Consider the following 22171-nt stretch of genomic DNA (forward strand, 5'->3'; position numbering starts at 1 on the left):
TACTGATGCTGCATGAATTCAGCCAATGTGGTCCCAATTAAATATCAAGCGTGGTTATAATTTGAAAAATGACAGCGGAAACGTCATTGCGACATTCCCTGCCTGTCTCCCCCCGACACCCCCCAGGCCCGCACATCTCCCTGACGGGATGCGTCCCCACCTTCCCCACCCTTGCTCAGGGCTGCTGTAGAAACACCAAGTCCAGCTGCCAAAATGCACGACCCCGACATGCATCAGGAGGGTTCTTTAATAATAACTTTACATCCTATTTTACTCTCTGCGTTTTGAACCATTGAGGAGGTCTTGTTGCGTAAAAGCCGAGGTGCTTCTGCAGTCACCGGACTCCAGAGGCCGGGACTTTATGAAAATCCAACGTACACAGATTTGCAATACAACTCTTAAGACTTGGCAACACTAGGCACTGGCAATAAATAACTTTACTAACCAAACAAAGCCAGGCAATGTCCAACCTGCCCATGCAAGCGCATGGGTGCTAGAGCGCTGACAGCAGCCAAGCTCATGCAGAAGTCAGCAAAATGCCTGATTTTATCCAGGATTTCCAGAGAAAGTAAATCAGCCAAGTCAAGCTCATTTCACCAGGACTTCTTCTGGCTGCAACTGCTCCTCAGAGCAAACATGTTCTTCCCAAGCAACCCCGTATCAGTTTATTGCCCAGACGACAGACTGGGAGATCTACAGGACAAAGCTGCACAGACCTCACCCAGCTCACCGCCGCCTGATTTCAAGTTACTGGAGAGGTTCCCAAAACTCGGGCCATGCTACAGTGTCTCCAACTGAGGATCCGCCCAACTGCGAGTTGTCCAAAACCACCATTTGTTTCTCAACCAACAAACACGTCCAGGAGATACCGGACTCACAGCCAACCCCTGTGCGAGGTCGATAATGCAAACTGGTCCTACTGGGCAGCTTTTAGGGCCACGGTCTGTTCTGCTCTTTCTACCAGCACCGGTACCCATTGATTTGCAATGACAACCATCAATTTGCACAAATATGAACATGCACGCTCACCTTCAGGATGTCTCCATCATGTTTGGGTCATCAGAGAGACCAGAGAACCCTGAGCAAGAACAGCGAGGGGAGATTTTCCTCTCACCTTCTCCGCTTGCTCCCCGGCTCCCAAACTGTCCTCATTTACCCTCTTGGAGACAGCTGCAGCCTTCCAGCAACTCATTCGCTGCTTTTCTAAGGGTCCTGGCTGAGATGGGAGACAGTGGTCACCCCTCTGGAAATACCCCCTGACTGAAGAGTGCTCAAGCAGATACTGCTGCAGACTTCAGTCGGGGAGGGGGGGAAACAAAAAGACAATTAAACCCCCCCCCTATAATGTGAATACTTTATTATCAATGAGTGACTGGTATTAGCTTTTTGTCTGGGTATTAATAATATTTCAAAAAACCATACATCAAAATTAGGGCTTTCTCCTATTTTTGCTGTATAATTTTTCTTTTTTAAAAAAATCTGTATTGAAAGAATTATATAAGCCAAAGTGCATTTTCTGTTTTTTGTCCATATACACATTGCACCATACATAAATAATTACATTGTAAAAATGACTCCATAATTACAAGTATAATATATATTTTCATATAATATATAAAACTTTATATTAAATCTAGGTAGATGATATTTGGGATAGTCTGTGTCTTTTTTTTTTTTCCTTACGTCAGAGGCTGACCGTTATCGATTGTTACTGAGTAAAATCTCCAGCCAACAAGGACACGACGTGATAAACTGTCTCGAGTAACACGGCCCCCAGCCTTTGGCAAAGCTAATCCGCACGCTGTTCGGGTCGTAGGGCCCGTCCGCGTAATCCAGATCGGCCGTGTGCTGCAAGAGGCAGGACTTCTCGTAGTCAAACACCTTGATGGAATAGCCCGGCATCACCTTGCGCACTATCAGAGTCCTACAGTTGGGGATGTCCAGTGTCGGGGAGTTGACGAAGATGGGATGCTCACTGCGGTTGTAAGCCCACACACCGTCCGGTTCTTTGCTAAGTAAGATCCCATAGCCGATTTTACTTCGAGTCCTTCTCACAGTCTCGCTCCTGTTTTCCAGGTTTAGCTGTCCGAGGCAGAAGCCGTTTCCTTGAGGTAGGTCATAAAATATACTGACAGACTGTTCGTACACTGTGTAGAGGCGGCCGACGCGTGTCCGGTGCTCCCAGTAGGCCACGTTGCACCAATGGCTCCTCTTCACGGCATCGGGCGACGTACTGGCATCTGTGGGGAAAAGCAGGGAAGAGTCAGGGTTTGCTGTGATCGCCTGGGAAAAGACAGGGATGGAGGGTAAGCTAACGGCTCTCCCCACCCGCTGGCTTTGCTTATGTGGGAAATGAACTTGGTTCAACCCAAAACTTGTGTCCCACCCAAAGCCCGTCCTCAGTTATGTCAAACGCCACCAAGAAAGAAGGCTCAAGCAAAGGTTAGTGACCCAACGGGCCACCCGCCAGCTCCCATGAAGCTCGATGCCTGTTTCTCTTCTCTAATTCAATGTTCAGCCCTGCACCCAGCAGCTGGGACCCTGTGGGTTTCTGCCACCAGGAGCCAGCATGGATACTGCACCGCTGCAGCTCAGCCACCCTGCAGCGCGGCAGGTCCCCAAGCTCCGCCGCGGTGCTGCACCCCACTGCCGAAGGCCAACCTGTGTTGAGCTGGAACGCAGGGATGTCCACGGAGTGCCTGGATGACTGACCCGACAGTTCTCTCTGCCATGGATTATTCTTTGACAGTGATGCCGATGTTCCCATGGGGAACATGAAATCTGAGGAAGCGTTTCATGCCAAGGGGGAGTAGCTGCTATGAACTATACACGTTCTCCTACAAAGCCACTGGAACTCACTCCAGGACAATGAGAAATGTCTCTTCTTTCTAGGAATTACATTCAGGAAAGACAGGAGGGACGCAGACTGCCAGAAAGCTGCTTGATTTATGATGCCTCCAGAAGGAAGATGGAAACTCTCAGCCCTAAAAAAGCCCCGAAGAGGGGAAACAAACCTCTTGCTGAACATCATTCCTGCTCCTACCACACCAGTTAAAAGAAATCCACCCTGAAATCTCAGGCCAGGAGCTCTCCATCAAGTCAGCCTCGCTCCGTGCCTGGCATTAAGCTCCCTGACAATATATCACGCGCCCGCGGCCTGCTGACCCCTCTGCCTTCGTGCCATCATGTCCGATTAACTCGCACGCGAGGTGATGCCATTATTTTGCTTCAGAGACCCTATTGACGCACCGGATTTCAAGCGCAGCCCCGCAGCCCCCTTTCTTTTCAGGCTCAAATTACCCCGGAGGGGAACGAGCTCTCCTCCCCATTAACAATCTTTGAATTAAGCGGCTTTGTTAGAGTTTAACTTGAGTTGTAACCATACAAATTTAAGGGGAGGGAGATGGAGGGATTGTGGGGGGGAGGGTAATCAGGCAGACGGGGAGGCAGCGGGATGCCCTTTGCCATGGGTGATGCTCGTCGTCTTGCACCGACCCCTTCACCTGCTACAGGTCTAAACCACCCCAGAAATGCCAGATTGGCCCCCTTCTCCCCCGTCATCTGTTTACATTATTTTTAGGACCCAGCATGGCCACCAACAGCCCCCTTTCAGACTGATGCATATTTTATCCACAACCGGGAAGGAAACCCCACAGCAATCAAGACACTTCAACCCCACTGGGAAAAGCAACACCATTTCCCTGCATTTATGGCAAACCTTTATGGAAGAGCGAGCCAACAGCTTTGCGCCCACTAACACTGGAGGAGATGTCCTGGGCCACCCAAGGCATGGGAAAAGCCCTGCTGAGCACGAGTGGGTGAGATATTCCCCTTGGAGTCAGAGTTAGTGGCTCTGCACAGCAGGGAAATGGGTGAAGACTCTTGGTGAGGGCAATGGCAGCATCCCAGAGCCAGGTGAAGCAAACCTGGGTTTCCTTCCCCAGGGACAAGGTCCTGTCCCCCAGCCACAGCCCCTGTGGTGGCGTGGGCCACTGCACCACATCACAGTGGCAACAATGGGTCTTTGTGTCTCTTTGCTTCTGAGCCATCCTCGAAGGAAACCACCCAGAGTCACTCTGTAGTAAGCTCATCCTAATGCCATACTCTGCTACCAACAAGTATCAGCAAAACCTAAAGTTCTTCACCATTCTTACTCTTTGGCCAATAACAGTACTTTTTTTGCCATTTCAAATGACCATCCTGCATCCGGATCGCCAGGAGTTAAACGAACAACCCAACTTGCTCTGAAATAGTAATGACTTCATCGGCAAGTGCATGATGAATATGTTGTACCCAAGCACATCATTAAATACTGATGACTGGACTTGACCCTTCCTGAAGTACCTCATGATGCCTTGCAAAGCACCAGCCAGACGATACAAGGAGTTTTAAAGAAGGAAGAGAAGATTCAAATGTAATTCTGGGTTAGAAACCCTCCACAGCTGCCCAGTGCCAATATGATGCACGCACTAACATCTACACCACGAACAGAAACTGATAAAATTTGACAAAAGGTTTCAGAACGTCTCTGCAGTATTTCTGCAGCAGTTGCAAAAATTACGTTAACAATGTTAATGGCATTAACACAGATCTGACCCAAACAGTCTTACCTAACTGAACGTTACTGAAGCAAGACCATCCTTGGCTACATCTGTACAACCCCCTGAAATCAAGAGCTTGGCATGGATGAAAACCTTCTGACTTTCTCTGATAACACCTCTTGGTCTACCACCATGCAGATTGTGAGTGTGTTCTGCTCTTTAAAATACACTACAGCAAATAGTTCCAGATTTTCTTTAAGAGGTGACACAAGATGTAGTTCATAAATGACACGACAGCAGAAGGAAGAGGCACTGAGTAACTGAGCTTCGTCTGCAGGTGCCTCTTCCACAGCATCCAGTTCCCACAGTCATCTTTCCCTTGGGACAAAATATAGTCAAGACACTCCCAACACCTTTCCAGAACTCCTCTCAAACACCGAATTTTGCTGTCATCCCACTCAAGTGATGCTGGGGGGCTAGAGACAAGCTCAGAGCTTTTCATCTGCCAGGCCCAGAGGCTGGTAGCAATTACTGAGCTCTGCATCTGTTTAACCTCCCGACCTCCACAAAGCCCTGCATGCCCATTAGGTAAGTTGGTTTTGTTATTACATTTTTTAGAAACTACCACTCAGCCCCCGTATTTCCCTTACAGACTAAGTATGGGATAACTTCAAAACTCAGGTTTCCCCATCAGCTGAATTAATCAGGGGAACAGTCAACAATAAATATTTAAATAGGTGTTTCCTAGGGTTTATTGCAAATTAACATACCTAGTGGGGGAAAGCAAAGCAGGAGGAAACCAGTGTCTATTCTACACGAACATCTCGCCGTAGGTGCCACCACCCCCATGCCATCTCTGCTTTCCAGGAACTGGCAAATATTTTGGCAAAATCATCAATCTACACACACACTGAGAAGAGGGGAAGTTTTTTTTTACACCTCCTGCTTCCACTCATCTGAAACAGCCTTATTAAAATAACTTCCATGCAATTTATGGCATGAGCTTCAGTCTACCCGTACATGCACGCGTCTCGCAGGGTGAAACACCCCCCGCCAACGTGCTCCTCTTCTCTGTCACGGCTCCTGCCTGGCAGGGCCAGCTCTGCCAGCTCAAAGTGCTCCCAGAGGTGTCCTGTGCTCCTTCAAATGGGTGAGGACATTTGAGTTTTAGGTAACTACACATCAAGCAGCTGAAGTTTCCTCTCCACCCCTCCTTCTATGGAGCTTTAGAAAGAAAGGCTTTAGAAGCCATGCACCAGCCGCAAAGCAACCTGTCTGTGGCGTGCAGGCAAATAAAACATCCCAAACGGAGACTGTTAAAAGGCTCACCCAAAGAGCCTCTCCCTCCAGAAGGCTTTCGGCAGGGTCCCTCTTCCCCCCCAGCCCCATCCAGCGCCGCCCTTGCCAGCTGCCTCGCTCCCCCCATGCCACGCTGGGGTCCTTTGCCTTTTTTATCTCCCAGCGCGCTCAACCAAATCCTGAAAAGATGAACTCCTCTCGCAGCCCTGACATAAAGCAAGCACTTTAGCAAGCCCCTGATACAAGGGGGCCTGCGCTGTGTCTTATCCCCTGCCAAGTATTAGTTTCGCCTCCAGCTATTAGCCACTACCACTCAGCAGACAGCAGGGGCGGCCGGCAGAAAAGCATGTCCTCTGCCTTTTAAATAAATATTCAATTTTTTCCTCCTCTTTTTCCACACTGCCCTTTATGCACAGACAAGAAAACCCACTTCTTTTTTCTGTCCTCCTACCCACCCCCTTTCTGCTGGAACAGAGGCAGGCCTGTTAGCTTCCTTTTTGAAGAAAGAAAAATATTTTAGTCCTGCAGTGCCTCCCTCGATGGTATACGATGCATTTTTAACAACTATCATTGCAGGCAGCTACAACTTCTAACAGCTACATTTAGGCTGGCGTCAGGGCTATCTCCTCCATCAAAGCCACCTTTATCGATCAGATGGATGGGCTGAAACCCTGGCTCTTGTTTACTCCTTCCTCCGAGTTGCCGTTTCCTACGCTGCAGCGATGCCTCGCAGCAGACACATCCAAAAGGAAACTCAAACAATTTAAGATAAAAAAACAAGATAGGAAGCAAGTCAGGGAATCAAAACCAGAACTTAATGCGCAGCTCAGGCAAAAGAAATCCGGGTACGGGAATAAATGCAAAGAGCAAATACTGTAAATCCTCACAGTGTTAGCAGCACTGCTGCTTTTGCTCCCTGCAGAGTGTGGAGGTAAAGAAAATAACTCGAGGTTTTCTATTATTTGTGCTTTGACAGCATTTTATGCCAGTGAAGTTCAAAGCAGCGCACTGAAAGGGAAAAGAAAGATGCTTTTTTTCCAAAACAAAATGCTGCACAGTCCCACTGCTTGATGTTGCACTTCAGAGCAGGATGGAAAACATGGGCAGATCACAGAACTCATGAAACATCTCTGATTCATGCTTGGGCTCTTCCAAAGCCACCAAACCTCTTCTCAGCAGGTCAAATGGCCCCCACGATATTTGGCTGCAAGTAAGACCTTGCTGTGTAGGGAAACAGGGGTGAGAAGGGAAGTCTGCCGCAGTGCTTTGAGGAATATTCCCATTTTCACACAGACTCCTGAGGAAACAGTCACACGTGGCACTGTGTTGTTTATCCAAGCATTCCACGAGGAATGGGTGATGCCAGCCCCACCTTTCCCACCTAACCCCAAACCACACTCATGGGTTTTCAAAACACATTTAAGAGGCGCCCACAGGGAAGACCATGCACGTAAAACCCAAACATCACTGCTCTCTCCAGATGTGACGAGGACTCGAGTGAACATCTGGGCACGTGAAGAGATGAAGTGAGATATTCAGGTGTCCCCACAACTCAGCTCACAGCCCAGTTTCACGTCCCACCCTCCCATACTCCTGCACCACGGGGCAGCTTGAGGCTTCTCTAGCCACAGAGCTCAGTTACATCCTTTCTCAACTGCCACCATCTTTCCATCCAGTTTTATCCCACTTCAGCTTCTATTAGATACACGCTCAGACTTTTTTCTCACCTCTGCCACAGCACAGATGCATGCTTATACTACCCAACACGCCAGAGCGTGGAAGCAGGATGGTTACAGCCATACACAGGTCACTGTAAACAAAGTCCAGATAAAAGGCCCAGCACAAAGAACACGTACGTTTCCCAAAAATATTTTTAACAGTTCACTGGGGAGCAACTGGTTAAAAGAATCCCCCATTAATACCCTTTGAAACAAACTCCAGGGTAAGGAAGGGGTTAAAACTTTCCACAGCAGAAATGGAATTTTTATGGCCCTGAAAAAAAAAAAAAAAAATTAATTGTCAATCTGCCCCAGCAAAGCTCACAACCATTTTTGTTAAGCCAATATACTTAAAATACCTCTGCCTTACAAGTTTCAGCTGGAATGCATCACTGCGGCCCCCCTGAGAGCCCCCGCGCTGCAGCCAGCACCACAGCATCCACCCCAGCACCAGCCCCTCCCGGGCCGGGGGGGGGAAGCTGATCTTGCCCCACACACAGGGCACCCCCGTGCAGATGCCCTGGGGATACAGGGCCACAAAGCGGCCACCATCTGTCTGCCCCTCCTCATCGGGAGCCGTGGGGTGGGACTTTGGAGGCACCTTCCCACCCTCGAAGGAGCTGCAGCCCTTGGTGAGCTGTGGCTTGGCCAGCAGCTTGGCCAGCCTGCTGGAGCACTCCGATGTTGGATCCACCAGATATATTTAAGGGAATGTCCCCTGCCCACCAGCTGAACGCGGGAGGCTGGGCAGGACCAGAGTTGCCATCCTCGGTGGCCCCGGAGACACTGGAAGAGCAAAGGCAGCAGGAGGGTCTCCATGCTGTCCCCCAGTGAAAAGTCAGGGAAAGCCCTGACGAGGACAAGGACAGTTTAGTTCCCTTTTCCAATTACTTCCAGGTCTCGCCGATGAAGCAAGAAGCTGTCTGTTATGGCAGGACAACAGGTCTGGGCAAGGAGATGGCAGCTGGGTGCAAGCAGGGGGCTGGACAGCCCCCTAAGCTTCTTCCCAAAACTTTTCCTTAAGGCTCAGAATCAACTGAGGATCCTTTCATGTCCCAGCTCTCACCAAGAAACCCTTGCTCCCTGATTCACAGAGGCCCTGAACAACTGTCACCAGCTCCCCAGCCGATGACCGAGGTCAGCCACAGGGACAGCAGCCTAGACCTAGTGCGGACCTAGCAGGGTCTGTAGCAACGGGACCAGGGGTGATGGTTTTAAACTAAAAGAGGATGGGTTTAGGGTAGATATTAGGAAGAAATTCTTTGCTGTAAGGGGGGCACGGCGCTGGCACAGGCTGCCCAGAGCAGCTGTGGCTGCCCCGTCCCTGGCAGTGCCCAAGGCCAGGCGGGACAGGGCTTGGAGCATCCTGGTCCGGTGGAAGGTGTCCCTGCCCATGGCAGAGGGGTGTGGAACTGGGTGGTCTTTAAGGTCTCTTCCAACCCAAACCATTCCATGACTCTGACCTTCTCCATGCTGCAGAGCATCAAGCTCTCCCCCAGACTTCTGTTTTGCTCTGCTGAGACATAAAGGTTCAGCCCACCTCATACCCCAATTATAAAATAAGACACTGATTTCATACTACGATTAATCTGGCGTCAACACTGTTGTGGTGGGGTCCCATCTCCTCCAACCCCAGCATGGCTCTGGTGTGTTCCTCACGTTTGGATGTGGCTGTTGTGCAACTGTGAAGAGCAGTTCAGCTCACCCATCTGGCAAAACCCAACACCAAAGCAAGTGCCACCGGCCGCCGAAAAGCGCCCTTACTGCCGCCGCACCCGCCGTGGAGGAGCCACCTTCCTCCTCCTCCTCCAGCCTCCACCTTGGATCAGAGCTCTGGTGCTCCCCAGCCTCCTCCGTGAGCCAATTTAATTTGTTAACCCAGTAGATGATTAACTCAAAAGAACACTTGTGCTGGGTTAATTAATTAAATTAGTTCAAAAAAGGGTCTGACAGGCAACAGAGCCGGTGGAAGAGGTGCGTGGAGAGGCCTGGGGAGAAAGGGGGACATTTCCATGGCAGCCCAAGAAACAAAAGCAACACAGGACAGGAGCCAATGCCAAGAATTAGAATGAAAACAATTTTCTCTGCATAAAAGAAACCACTCTGCAAAATCATCAGCTCATGCTAATTTTTTTATATCCTTCAAAGAAAAACACATGCCACGTTTAGTTCTGCCCGGAAATTTGTAAGTCATCGTCAGTTAGCTTATTCTCAAGTTAAATTCAAGGAGTTGTTTCTAAATGTACCTTCTCTGGCCATTAATATATGTACTCCAGAACATGATTTTAAGGTATTTCAGCAGGGTTTTTTTCCAGCTCCCCTGCATGGTTTACAAAGGTCTTTTCAGCCAAGGGTGAAAAGTCCTAGAAAGTAAGAAAACTGGAAAAGCCCAACGCAGGTATTTTTCACTGACATTTTTATGTGTTACTTCTGAAGGCCAGTGTTTTCAGAGATTTAGGTGATTTTTTTTTTTATTTTTTTTTTTTTTGAGTCGAACAGTCTCCATATAATCTCAGCTTCCCTTGCTCACAGCTTTCACAGGCACATTCATCGCTTTAAAGTTCCTGGGCTGTGCATGTAACCGCTTTATACCTGGCATGTAAAAGTTAACACAACAATGTAAATACATCTTCAAAAGGAGCCCAAAACGTAATCACCTATGTTGGCTGCCAATTATGAAAGCACCAGACCTGTCATCAGCCAGAATTTGGCTGAGACTTCTCCCCTGTTGGAAACCAGCCCTGGGTAAGTCCAAGCCCAGCAAAATCCCAGGGTCGGGTCGTGCGCGGCACCTCCGTGAGCATCCGCAGCGTCCCCGCTGCCTGCCCCTGGGTGCCCCCACCCTGCACCCCAGCCAGCCACAAAAATGGGGAGAGGAACGAGCTGGTGAAAGACACAGGGGATGAGGCGGGGGGAATGTCTCCCTGTTCATTTTCTGTAAAATCAGGAGTTTCGCTGAAAATCTTCCGAGTACCATCTAGTTGGGGTTGCCGCCTCCTGCCAGCTGGGCAAGGCACAGACTACCCTTGGAGGGGAGAAGGCTCATTCCCCAACTGCCCTCCGCAAGGCAGGACTGCGAGGGTGGGGGACACTGGGACAAAAAAATGGGGGGAAATACCCCTTTTTTTTTCTCTTCCAAACAACTGTATATGCAATCCTTTTTTTTTTTCTTTTTTTTCTCCCAGAGCCTGAAAAACGCTGAGAATCCAAGAGAAATCACCCCATAAATCACCCGATGGCAGAATTCCCTTTTAGCCGCCGCCGCAATGTCCAAAGCTCCCTTCCCAGCGCCGCTCCCACCTGGAGCTGCGCCAGCACTCGCTATTAATTAATCCAGGGGCCGCCTGCTGCAATCCCGGCTACGCCAACCGCATCCGACTTGGGCTGGGCTGGTGGGCAGAAGTTGGGCTGGCCCTATATCCCGCGGGACCTCCTGAGCTCTCCTCTGCCTTTCAAACCCATTTTGGCCTTGCAGTGCAATTTTAGGTGCTCTTAGAAATCCTGACTGATGCCCTTGGGGAGGGAAATAATCTGCTCAATGACCAGAGCTGCAGCAAATTGGAACATCCCGCGGTGGAGCAGGGACTCTGGAAAATGGTATAAATGAATAATAATGGTTTTTGCTCATAGAGAAGTTTCGGCTGAGCACTTCAAAGCATTTTAAAAGCAGAAACTAATTAGTAGGTCCCTCTGAAGAGAAATAAGAATAACACCACTTTCCGCCTCCATCACGCCTCTCAGGCAGAGCACGTTGGGTGCCGGGCTTGGCTCCCAGCTCAGCCTGGGAATCATCTTACTGGAGGGTGACGGTCCAGAGGCACGAGGCTCGGGCTGTACCTGAACCAAACCCCTGCCTGGTTCACACTGGCACTAAATGATGGGGTTTCTGCCAGGGTGGAGGGGGCACGGAGGTGACCGAGCTGTTTTGGGAAGCCAGATGCCGAGTTGGTGAGGACATTGCTAAGGTGGCTGCAGAGATGCTCCTAAAGATGCTTCACTTCAGCCTCCCCACGCTGCCATGTTTGCTAAGAGCACTGGAGCATCCGTGGTGGCAGCAGGATCACTAATCCAGCATAGGGTGCCTGACACTGACACCTGCTCCAGAGAAAAGCAGCAGATTAAACAAAACAAAACAAAACAAAACAAAACAAAACAAAACAAAACAAAACAAAACAAAACAAAACAAAACAAGCCTTTTCTTCCCTCTGGTGGTTAGGTTAATGCTCAGGAAACCCTGAGCTCCTCCAAACAAAGAGGGCTGGCAGCCAGGCAGCACACCAGCACCCACCCACACTGCTCCCAGCACAGCCCCAACCCCAAATTACAGCTCAGCTCCCTTCTATAACAACCAAAATTTGCCATTTCCAGAAGGCAAATGCTTGGTGGTTCCCCTACATGAGGCCTCCTTCAGATGTCCCTGACTGGTCATGCAAAACCCACTCCCCAAAACACCAGCAAAACTGGAAACTTCAGGCTTAAGAGCTCACACAGGACATGGAAAACGAAAAGGCTGCGACTGTGGCAGCTCTGCCGCACTTTTATATTGTTACCACCCAGAAAATGAGCGGAGATGCTTTCATGGGAGGAAAATCAAAGCCAATACCCAATAAAATGCCCCCATCAGACATATTTTGAGAACCTGCAATTGCGCTCCATGCCGAGCTGTTCTGTCCGGAGCAAGACCAAAGTCAGCTTTACTCTGCTATTGCACCTCTATTGGATTTACCCCTGAGAATAAACCACAGGGTTTCAAAGTTGAGGAAGATGACGTGAGAAGCATCGAGCAGGGTGAAAAAACCCAAGGCCACCCTGATTTCCTTGAAGCAGCACCTTCGGGAGAAGACCAAGGTGCTGGAGGCAAATGTCTGTCAACTTGATGCCAATACCAGTGCAAAAATGAAGGACTGTAAAATCTTGAGGGAACTATCACCAACATGGAAAACCAGCTGTGATGGAGGAGTGCTGGGCTGGGGAGGCTCCCCGGTGGCCACGAGCAGGTACCCACCAAATGTTTTGCTCCGTATGGGCTGGGAATGAGCTGCTCTGCTGCTCCCTGGCCGGCTGAGTGCAGAGGCTGGTGCTGGGCAGCCATGAGACCCCAGTCTGGGACCTCTGGGACAACAAAAAGCTCAGGCTTTTGTCCCAGATCCCTGCTAGTATCCAGACCAGCTGTGGGTCCCCCATCCCAACCCATGCTCTGCCCCCCAAGAAGGGCTCCAGCTGATACTCCCCCTCACCTGACAATTCTCCCCCAGCACCCTTTAAAAATGCTTTTTTTTCCCAGCACGGTATCAGTGCCCTCACATACATGGGAAGCAGGCAGGGTTGAGAGTGAAATGGAAATTCAGGCTTTGTTCTCGGTGGCCAAAGCCCAAGATCCTTCTCCTGATAAAGCCCTCCCCGAGCCTCGCTGTCTGCTGTCTGAGCAAGCACCACAAGACGGGAGCCACGGCTCCACGGCTGCCACCACATGTCATGCCTCCCGTGGCTGCTTCAAGTCCTCGCTCATGATGGATTTGCCAAAGTTTCGGAGGGAATTAAAGGATTTTGGGTGCCAGCATGGCCTTTGCAAGGAAACAATCGCTCTGGTGTGCAAGCCAATTTGGTCATGCTGAAAGGATAAACCTGTATGGGGAGGTCTCAGGGTTCTTATCTCTTGGAAAATTTAAAAGCGATGGGGATGGAGTCCATAGGCGGTGTGAGCAGCCATGGGAAGAGCCCAGCGGCAGGCAGCCGGCGAGGCAGAGGCCGGGCTCGGGTCCTGCGGCACTGGAAGGGAGTACGGGGATGGCTCCTGCCCTGCTGCTCGCACACGCACGCACGTCTGCACAGCCACAGCCGGGCTGGGAGGAACGTGCAGAGGGATGCGTGCATGCGTGTGCACCCACACGCCAGATTTTCTGATAGCTACTTCATGTATTTACGTGTAAACATTTTCTGAGTCCATTCCAGCCCTTATTCCAAGCAAGGAGCTCGTTCCACTGACAACTACTCGTGGCCAGCATCCATGGGCTCTTACTCCCACTTAAAGCAAAGACTAAACAATGACTTAAGCATTTCAGGATTTAAGCCCCATAGCTGGTCCCTCACATTCACAGTCAAAGCAGCAAGGATGCCGCGCTGGTGGCTTCTGCTTTGCAGGAGGACCTGCATCACTGTGAATGCCATGAATAACCCTTGTGCCATTGGGGTGCCTCGGTGGATGCACTGGGAGGGGTCTCCTGGCCTTTTTTTTCTGTAAAATCCACAAATTAGCAGCCCAGATGCACTCCTGCTAGCCTGGGCTAAGATCACCCCCAAAGACCAAACATGCCTCACCTTGTTTTTATACTCTTTGCGATGGTGCTGTAAATCTATTAAAGTGCAGATAAACAGTAAGAAGATTTGCGCCGGGGTGAAGTGGGGGATGTATTTGCATGAAATCCACAATGTTCGCAAGCATCGCTGCAGCCCAGCGAGGCAGCAATGTGTGGCCTCTGAAAGCATCTTCACAGTCATCTCCCAGATGACAGAATTCCTAACACTGTATTTGCCATGGAGAGTGGAGGTGACTCATGCTAATTACCCTTCCTGGCCAAGGAGGACTTGTTTTCATTTCTAAAAACCACAGTTTCTTTCAAAAAAAGGGGGAAGAAATAGGAAAATACCAAAATACACACAGAACTCCATGGGCTACATCCTGTCCTGCTGCGCTAATACGAATCCCAGACACCCCAAAACTCCAGCTTTGCTCAGGATGTTCAAAGAGAAAGGGATTAATAAGTTATAGCACGGACACAGCCAGAGGCACACGGCAGAGACGCTGCCAGCGTTACCTCCAGGTCTCCTGATTTCCAGTAACACTCCTTCAACACAACCCAGCTAAAATAATTTGTGCGCGTATGAGCGGAGCTCAGGAAGGGTCCTTCGTTCAGATTAAAACCCCTCTCACCTTTCTTGGACAAGCTCTCACCTTTCTTGGAGGGCAGCTGAAATTTAAAGTTAAAAATAACCTTTTCAGGCCCAGCCTATGCAGGGTTCGAGGTTGCAACTCCTCCACGAGATGTTTTGGGGGGAAACGCACGGGCTGCAGTTATAAACTCTGCAAATTCAGTACCCAGGTAAACGACCTTCCCATCGAGAGGGGAAGGGGAAGGAGATCGGGTCGGGCTCTTTGTAAATCAAGGGCAGGGAGATTAAGGGAACATGTGAACACTTCGTTATGGCTAACGAGTTCAGCACTGCACACCCTCCACACAGCTGAGCGCTGAAGGAGAAAGAGCAAATTCTTCCCCTCCCCTCAAGGGAAATTGTTTTTAAAAAATAAAGGTGTATTGGGGGGAAATACACCTGGGATTATACATTAAAAAGGCAGCCTGTCAGAAGCCTAAACCAGACCCGTTTCTCTTCTCCACTCTGTATGTATCATATATATAAAATATCCACATGGATGCAAAGAACCCCCCTGTACAAAACCTGAAGAATAACTGAGTGTAAAATCAGGGTCGGATATTTTGCAGAAATACATCCACAAAGCTCCAACAAGCAACACAAGTTCCCACTCTGGAGAACTTTTGCTCATTATTGCAACAATTCGGACTATTTCCGTCGGGGCTGCGGATGATGGGGATGCCTCACCGTTCAACCCCAGTATTTGCACGGTACAAATAAACTAACGCTATCAATGTTATAAACTCTGTAAAGTTCCTGCACTAGTATCCTTAAATTGTTAAAAATAGGAAAGAAACTGCACAGTTCACATATTTTATAAAGCTGGGTTAAATCAACATCTGCAAAAAATATCCCTGTTAAACGAAATAGCAGGATTTCATTAAGTAAATTGCAAGTTGGCAAAAACTCTGAAAGAAAGGGAAAAAGCCACAGCCAGCCCTGTAATTTAAACCTTATTTTAACAGTGACAGTATGACTGCAAGAGGCTGCATTTCCAAACGAAAAAATAAAGTTTAAACAAAAGTACCTGTTCCCCCTGCTCAGCGCACCACAGTGTCTGCAATCATTACGCTAACGAGCTCTTCCCCAGGCAGATGAAGAGGGAGCAGGACCCACTCTCAGCCCCGCATCCTAGGGTAGCAAACCCACCAATTCTGCAAAATGCAGGATTTTCCACCGCGGGAGCACCCAGATGCCTATGCGGTGGTGGGGGTTACGGGTGATAATGTCTGTGGAGCCCCTGGAGCCAAGTGGGCTCGGGTACACCCCTGCGGGTCTGCAGCCTGCGGTTCCAAGCCAGCGTGGAGCCAGCACGGAGCCAGCCCTTTGCCTGCAGTCTGAGCCGCCGAAAGCTGGGATTAGATGGCTGCAGGTCTGAGAAACAGCTCCGTCCAGGCAACACTTCATCACTTTCTACATCTTAAACACATCCTGCTCCCCTGCACAAGACCAGGAGCCAGCCAGAGGCCAGTGCCCGGGCGGGCAGCGTGGTCCTGTGCAGGTGCCCATGGGGGCTGGGTGGCAGCAACTGGGCTTCTCACTTGGGTATCCCAACAAAGTCCCCGAAGCGACAGGACACGTGTCCTGCTACCGAGCAGGACAGTGGTGCTCTCCCACAGGGAGCTGCTTTTGAGGTCTCCTTTGTGACCAGCGTTTCGGGGGGGTCATGGCACCATGCGCACACGCTCAGGCTGCAATGTCACCCACCCCCAGCCCCAGAGCGAACCTCTGCCTGGAGAAGCAGCTGCTGCCGGCATCACCTGGGGCAGGCAGGGAGCAGGCAGGGAGCAGGCAGGGAGCAGGCAGGGAGCAGGCAGGGAGCAGGCAGGGCATCGCCTGCCCTTCCAGCCCGTTTTCCAAGCATGCCGAGCGCCCTTCCTGCTCGGGGGTGACTCAGGCGGGCTGGGCTGGGCTGCGTGGGGAGGCTGGACTCTTCCCACCGCGCCGGCCAAAAGCCTCTGCAGGAGTCGTCCCTGCAGGGGATGGGGGACAGGGACAGGCACTGCCTGGCTGGGGGGGACATCCCAGAGGGCACCATCCTCTGGGGCCACCTCCTCCAGGGTGGACCCCCCCAGCACTGGGCACATGGGGTCCAAATACTTGCTTCAAAATTACAGTATTTACAATTTCCCACCCAAAAGCTCTGCTGTCCCAGGGAAATCACCTGGAAGCAGCACTCTGGGATCAGTAAAATCTCTCATCCGGCACATACTGAATCTGTTTGCTTTGAAAATAATTGCAAAACCTCAAAACAAAACCTAAAAACAACTGTTCCAATATGCAAACTCGGAGCTGAAGAAGAGACTTTTAACAAAAAGACCAATTATTTGCTTACAACATTTTGGCTTCGCTATTTTTCCTGGCACTCACGACACCGGAGTTATTTTGAAGGGCTGTTTGCTTCATGAGGAGCCGAGAAAACAGTGTTCCTATTTCCTTTCTGATCTAAACATCCGTTTGTCGTGCGAGCGGGAGGAAAAAAAACCACCACCCAAACCCCCGTGCATCTGAGGAAGCACGAAGGAAGGGGTGGTGGGTACCAGTGGGGAGGAGAGTGGGCAGGCACCCACCCCGCTGCTGCTCCCCCCTCCGCCGCCTCTTCATTTATTGCCATCCAAGGGGGCATCCATCCCGTGCTGGCCCTAAATGAAGCGGAATGGCTGCCCCCAAGGGTCTGGGCTGCTCTCCTTGAAGCAAACCAAGCGAAGGACCCCTGGGCAGACCCTCGCATCTTCCTTAACATGTCCATGATGGCAAAGGCTGCCCAGCTCCTCACCACCAGCAGCTGCACTGTCTTACTGAGCATCTCCCCAGGCTGAAGGACAGGCACTCCTGCAGCCTCGTGCCGGATGAAGCAAGAAGTAAAAGCTACACGGGCACCTTGTAGGCATGCCGGAGACACAGCATGGCTGGAGCCTTGCAAAATCACATTTAGGAGCAAAAGAAAGGTGGTTGCCCTGGGGCAAGTGCAAGGCAAAGCAGGCAAACGCCTGCCTGCCACCAGCACTTGCTCCCAAGTCATGTCCAGCTGCACAGCTCCAGCCAGCTCGGCAGCCAGCGGGATGCTGTGGAGGGGCAGGACTGGGCAACCAAAGTCATTTCAAGGGCAGGGTGAAAGCACTGGGGATGCTCATGCATCCTTGACAATCACCAAGCAACATAAAGACCACCCGTGTCATACCAAGCCACCTACAGACCACAGCACCAGCACCACCTGAACCCCCAGCGGAGCTCCCCAGGCTGCAAGTCACCGATCAAACCCTGCATGGAGACAAGATCCGGCACATGCAATGGCCGCACCTCCAGCAGGGTGCCTCCTGCCCAGGCTTGGTGGCTGTGGCCATCATGTCCCCCTGTTTGGGGAGAGCCACGTGTCACCCCCAGGACCTGTGCCACCACCTCCTCCCAGCTATGCTTTCCACCCTTCGGTGAGTGAAGGGCCAGCTCACTGTCATATTCCTAAATTTCCTGGCTTTTGAGGATACAAGCCAGGTCATTAACATTATTTATAGGTTCCTGTGTATGAGTTTCCATTTGTTTGTCTGCTTAAAAACAGTTAGGTGAAAAAAAGAAATTCCTGGAGGTCCGACAGTTAAAAAACCCCCATGTCCATGGTCTGATGGGCCCAAAGGATCAGCAGCTCCCTTAGAAACATAACCGTTCCCTTAAATGCTTATTGTGTAAATATTTAAGCTACTTTATAAAACTTTTACAATGTACTTAGGAAGCATAAATCTCCCCATCAGAGCACAGCAGGCCATCGCAGCGGAGCACGCTTAGACGGTTTTAAGAACACAAACAGGGACATTTCTAATGCTAATGCTGGACCCAAGGGGCCCTAAGGTCACAATCTTATGGAAATCATTACTAAGCTGATCCCCTTCACTCACCCCAAAATGGAGCGTAGTTATGTGCAACCAGTCACTGCACTAAGTGTAACTCCAGTGTCACTTTTTTTAAAAAAAAAATGATTTACAGTTACTGCGTAGCGGGCAGCATAAAAGATAGAAGTCCTGAGATTTTTCTCTTTGAAATGCAGCACCAGATTTAATGTCATACAGGCAAAAATTATGTAAGTCCAACATCATCCACTAATACGCATCCATTTCAGGAATTAAGAGGTTTCTTTTTAAATGCCATGTGGCAGATTTGAAACAAAGCCTAATGCGTTACAGCCGACTTCTGCACCCCTCACCGGTACAGATGACTGGAACCCAACTAGCACCAGCCACCCGCCACGGCCGCTCCCCTGGGTGCAGCTGGGAGAGACGCACTTCGCAGAGGTGAACATTCCCTGCAGCAGAAATAAAGAGATGCTGCGCTGACTGACACAGCTGTATTCAGGGCGGTTTCCATATGGAAAGCCATCCAGCTTTATGAGATTTGCTTGGACACAGTGTTTTGCAGCTCGAATTCTTCAAATAAATACAAATCTTCTTATCTAACGCAGGAAATAACAAGTTTTTCCCCGGAACAGCTTCTCTACTGTAATTCAGGTGTGTCTGAGGCAACAGCAGCAGCAAATGGGAGCAGGGAACTGGAAGTTTACTGGCTTCGCAAATCACAGCTTTCTGTTGTGTATGATGAAGTGCACAGAAAGTCTAGAAGAAACTTGGATGGGAGTTCAACATCGATGTTTTAAAGATGAAAGCATGCTCTTTGATTAAATATTTAAATAAAGTTTTCTCATACTAAATCATTTAAACATTTTCACATTCCTCACATTTCTAGAAGTGCTGTTCACTTTTATTTATTGTTGTAACCCAGTACCCTCAGCAAGCTACCACGACTATTTGAGGCAACCTGTTTTCTAAAGGGAAAGTTCTTGCAGGACAGTAAAAATCCATGATGAGCAGGGTAGCCTGACTCTTATTCTCCAACCCCTACTTACTCTCCAGCCACCATCATAATTTCCTCTTTTTCTTACAAATAAATTCTTCCACACTGCACGTGGGGACAGCCCGGTTCTGCTCCAAATATTGACCAGAAATTCAAAGTAACTCAACTGACTTCACTGTGGTTGTATTTAGACAGCTGTAACTCAGAGCAGAAATTGGCCTGGGTGTTCAAATTGTCTTTTTTAGAAACGCTTGGGCTGTTCCAGTCTCCCGTCAGTGATGAAGTCAGCCTTACTCATCCGAACACAGGGTATGGCTCTGCCATCACCACCATGAAACAGCTCCAATAAGCTTAAAATCTGAGTGTGATTCTTGCTTCTAATGATGCAATTGTATCCAATGGAAGGGTCCGGCCATCCCATGCTTCCCAGCGATAGGACCTCACCGATGTCATTTCAATGCTCACAGACAACAGCGATGGCGAAGAAACCACTGCCTTGCTGCCACTGTGATGCGAGATGGTGTGCAGCTGGACTGGATGATCTCAAAGCTCTCTTCCGACCTAAACGGTTCTAGGATTCTATGCTGGGAAAGCTTTAAAACACCTGTGTCACTCCAGAGACGTGCTCAGACCATGCAGACCTGGGATGTCTCATTCACTGAGGCGCCCATCTGAAGTCCTGGAGTTTGTTGAGAAGGTACAACTCATGCAACCACGCAGCACAACGCTCAAGCCTCACTATGCAATGATGCGCTAACCCGCCCTCCCTCAGCCTGCGCGACAAAGCTTCGAGGAAGGAGTAACTATAAAGAGATAAAGAATAAATGGGAACAAACTTGCCCCAAGTCCATCTGGAGTAGACACACAGGAAAGGTTTTTATCAGAGGACAACACAGCAGTAGCAGGGGAATGGAAATCTGAGTTTAAGACAAGAGTTTGATAAACGTAACACAGTTTCCAAAGACGGAAGGTAACTGGGCTAAGTCACCCAGCGTGCTGTTACCCAGCCCTGATGTTCTTACTTCCTTGTAAATCCATCGTTAAAGAAAAAAACCAACCCGTGAATCCCGAGTCCCGCTCAATGCTCAGGGTACCCTGATGGTTTCATCCCCGCTGTACTCCACTGAACCTCTCTCCACGAGCTCGCAGGGCTGTTTAGTTAGGGCGTCCCAGTATAAAACTCTGTATTTATTCTGGCATTGTTCCTTTAGAAGGCCCTAAAACTCAAATAAAGTCCATTCCCCTTTCTGTGTATCTCCAGCTATTGACACTGCTCATGACCAATTTGCAAAACCAAACAAACGCGCGTTGTGTAATGGAGCTGGAAAAACAATTAGGAAGGGACTGGAGATGTGCTCACAGGTTCCCGTGAGGAAGGCTGGAAGGGGCGGCAGCCCAGGAAAAGATTACAAGAAATTAAACTTTTACTCTGATAACAACAGGCGCTATTTTCTGCCCATGACATCATGCTCCCAACCACTATTAAACAAGAGAGATAGTCCAGGGCTAGTTGAAGTTGCAGAGAACTTTAGTGTTTGCTTCAGTGGCCACTGCAGTACGTTTCCCTCTTTCAGAAACGGGATTTTTTTATTATTTTTTCACATGCAACCACCCAAATACCCTCCGCTGGCTCAGCTGACCCAAGGATAAATCACAGCATCCCGGGTCTGTGCCAGTAAGCCCTGACCTTCGTGGCTGCACTCCCCACCAGTGAGTGATGCAAACTTTGGGGCACAACTCATCTGACCTATTTTAGACCTCTTCCTCAGAGAGAAGATTAATTGTGTCCCACAAGTGTCTCTTTCTCCCTGATGACTGCAGTTAAGTATCTAGAAGAACAGCACAGACGTGGGCATCTGTATTAATCTGTGATTAAGTGTGAGGTCTGCTACCCAGGCAGCATCAAAATGGCCCCAAAAATTATCAGCTCTGTAATGACACGCAAAAGCAACATCTCACTAAGAGAATTCAAATCTTAAGGGTAATGTGTCATCCTCCTGGATTACTCTGGATACGAAATCAAGCTGGAAATGGACTGTGAATATAAATACATGAGTGGATCCTTCTACCTGCAGACACAAAACTGATGTGTAATTGGTGGCCTTTAGCTACACCTACGTAACTGAAGGATGTCTTCAGTATTATTCAGTGCTGCTAAAAACAAAGCACACATACACCCCAGGCTTTGCAAAGGGTAAATGAGATCACCCGATGGTCTCTTAACAGCTACAATCTGCATGCCCCAGCTTTGCAAAAACCAAAGAGGCTGACAGAAGATTAAATGGACTATCTGGAGGAGCCAAGGGCTGAAAAAGCACGACACTGTGGTGTGCAGGAAATGGTAAAGTTACAACTCATATTCATGCATCCCCTATCTCAGAATCCGTTTTTAAAAATAAAAGCTACCACTGATTTCTCTTGCAGCTTGAAGGACCCCATGATGGCCAGAGGAAGGCTGCTGCTGAACACAGACCCATCCCAGCCACAAAAGGGTCTCTGCATCAGTAGAAAAAGGGTTTCCTCTTATGTGCAACGTAGCAGGCAGAGCATCCTTTCTTTTTTAGCCCTGTTGCTAAGAAAGACACCTACAAAAATAAATCCTGCTTGCCCCCTCCCCCAGGCACACCCTTGCTGCACCCCCTCAGCAGAGAGACACAGCAGAGGATGGGGTGAGCGGTGCTCAGCCCCTGGCCCTGGCCAAACCCACCTGGACTCCAGGTTTCTTTACAAACCCCAAAACATCAGTATGTCCCCAATTCTGCTGGTGACACTGAGCCAAGTTCCTGACAGGGCTGTGTTTGGGACTGAAACAAGGAGGGAAAAAACCCACAGCATTTTTGACCC

At 49.6% G+C, this 22171-nt stretch overlaps 1 protein-coding gene across 1 annotated transcript in view; it reads right to left on the reverse strand.

The window, feature by feature from the left end:
* Nucleotides 1-420: 420 nt before the first annotated feature.
* The window catches only part of SMAD6 (SMAD family member 6), a 45957-nt gene continuing 24206 nt past the window's right edge, over nucleotides 421-22171 (reverse strand). Inside the window, exon 4 of the mRNA XM_037395218.1 lies at nucleotides 421-2240. Coding sequence (XP_037251115.1) covers nucleotides 1699-2240 — 542 coding nt within the window. The 3' untranslated portion in view covers nucleotides 421-1698. The remainder of the gene's footprint in view (nucleotides 2241-22171) is intronic.

Source organism: Falco rusticolus, chromosome 7 (genome assembly GCF_015220075.1).
Source record: "Falco rusticolus isolate bFalRus1 chromosome 7, bFalRus1.pri, whole genome shotgun sequence".
Classification (NCBI taxonomy): Eukaryota; Metazoa; Chordata; class Aves; order Falconiformes; family Falconidae; genus Falco; species Falco rusticolus.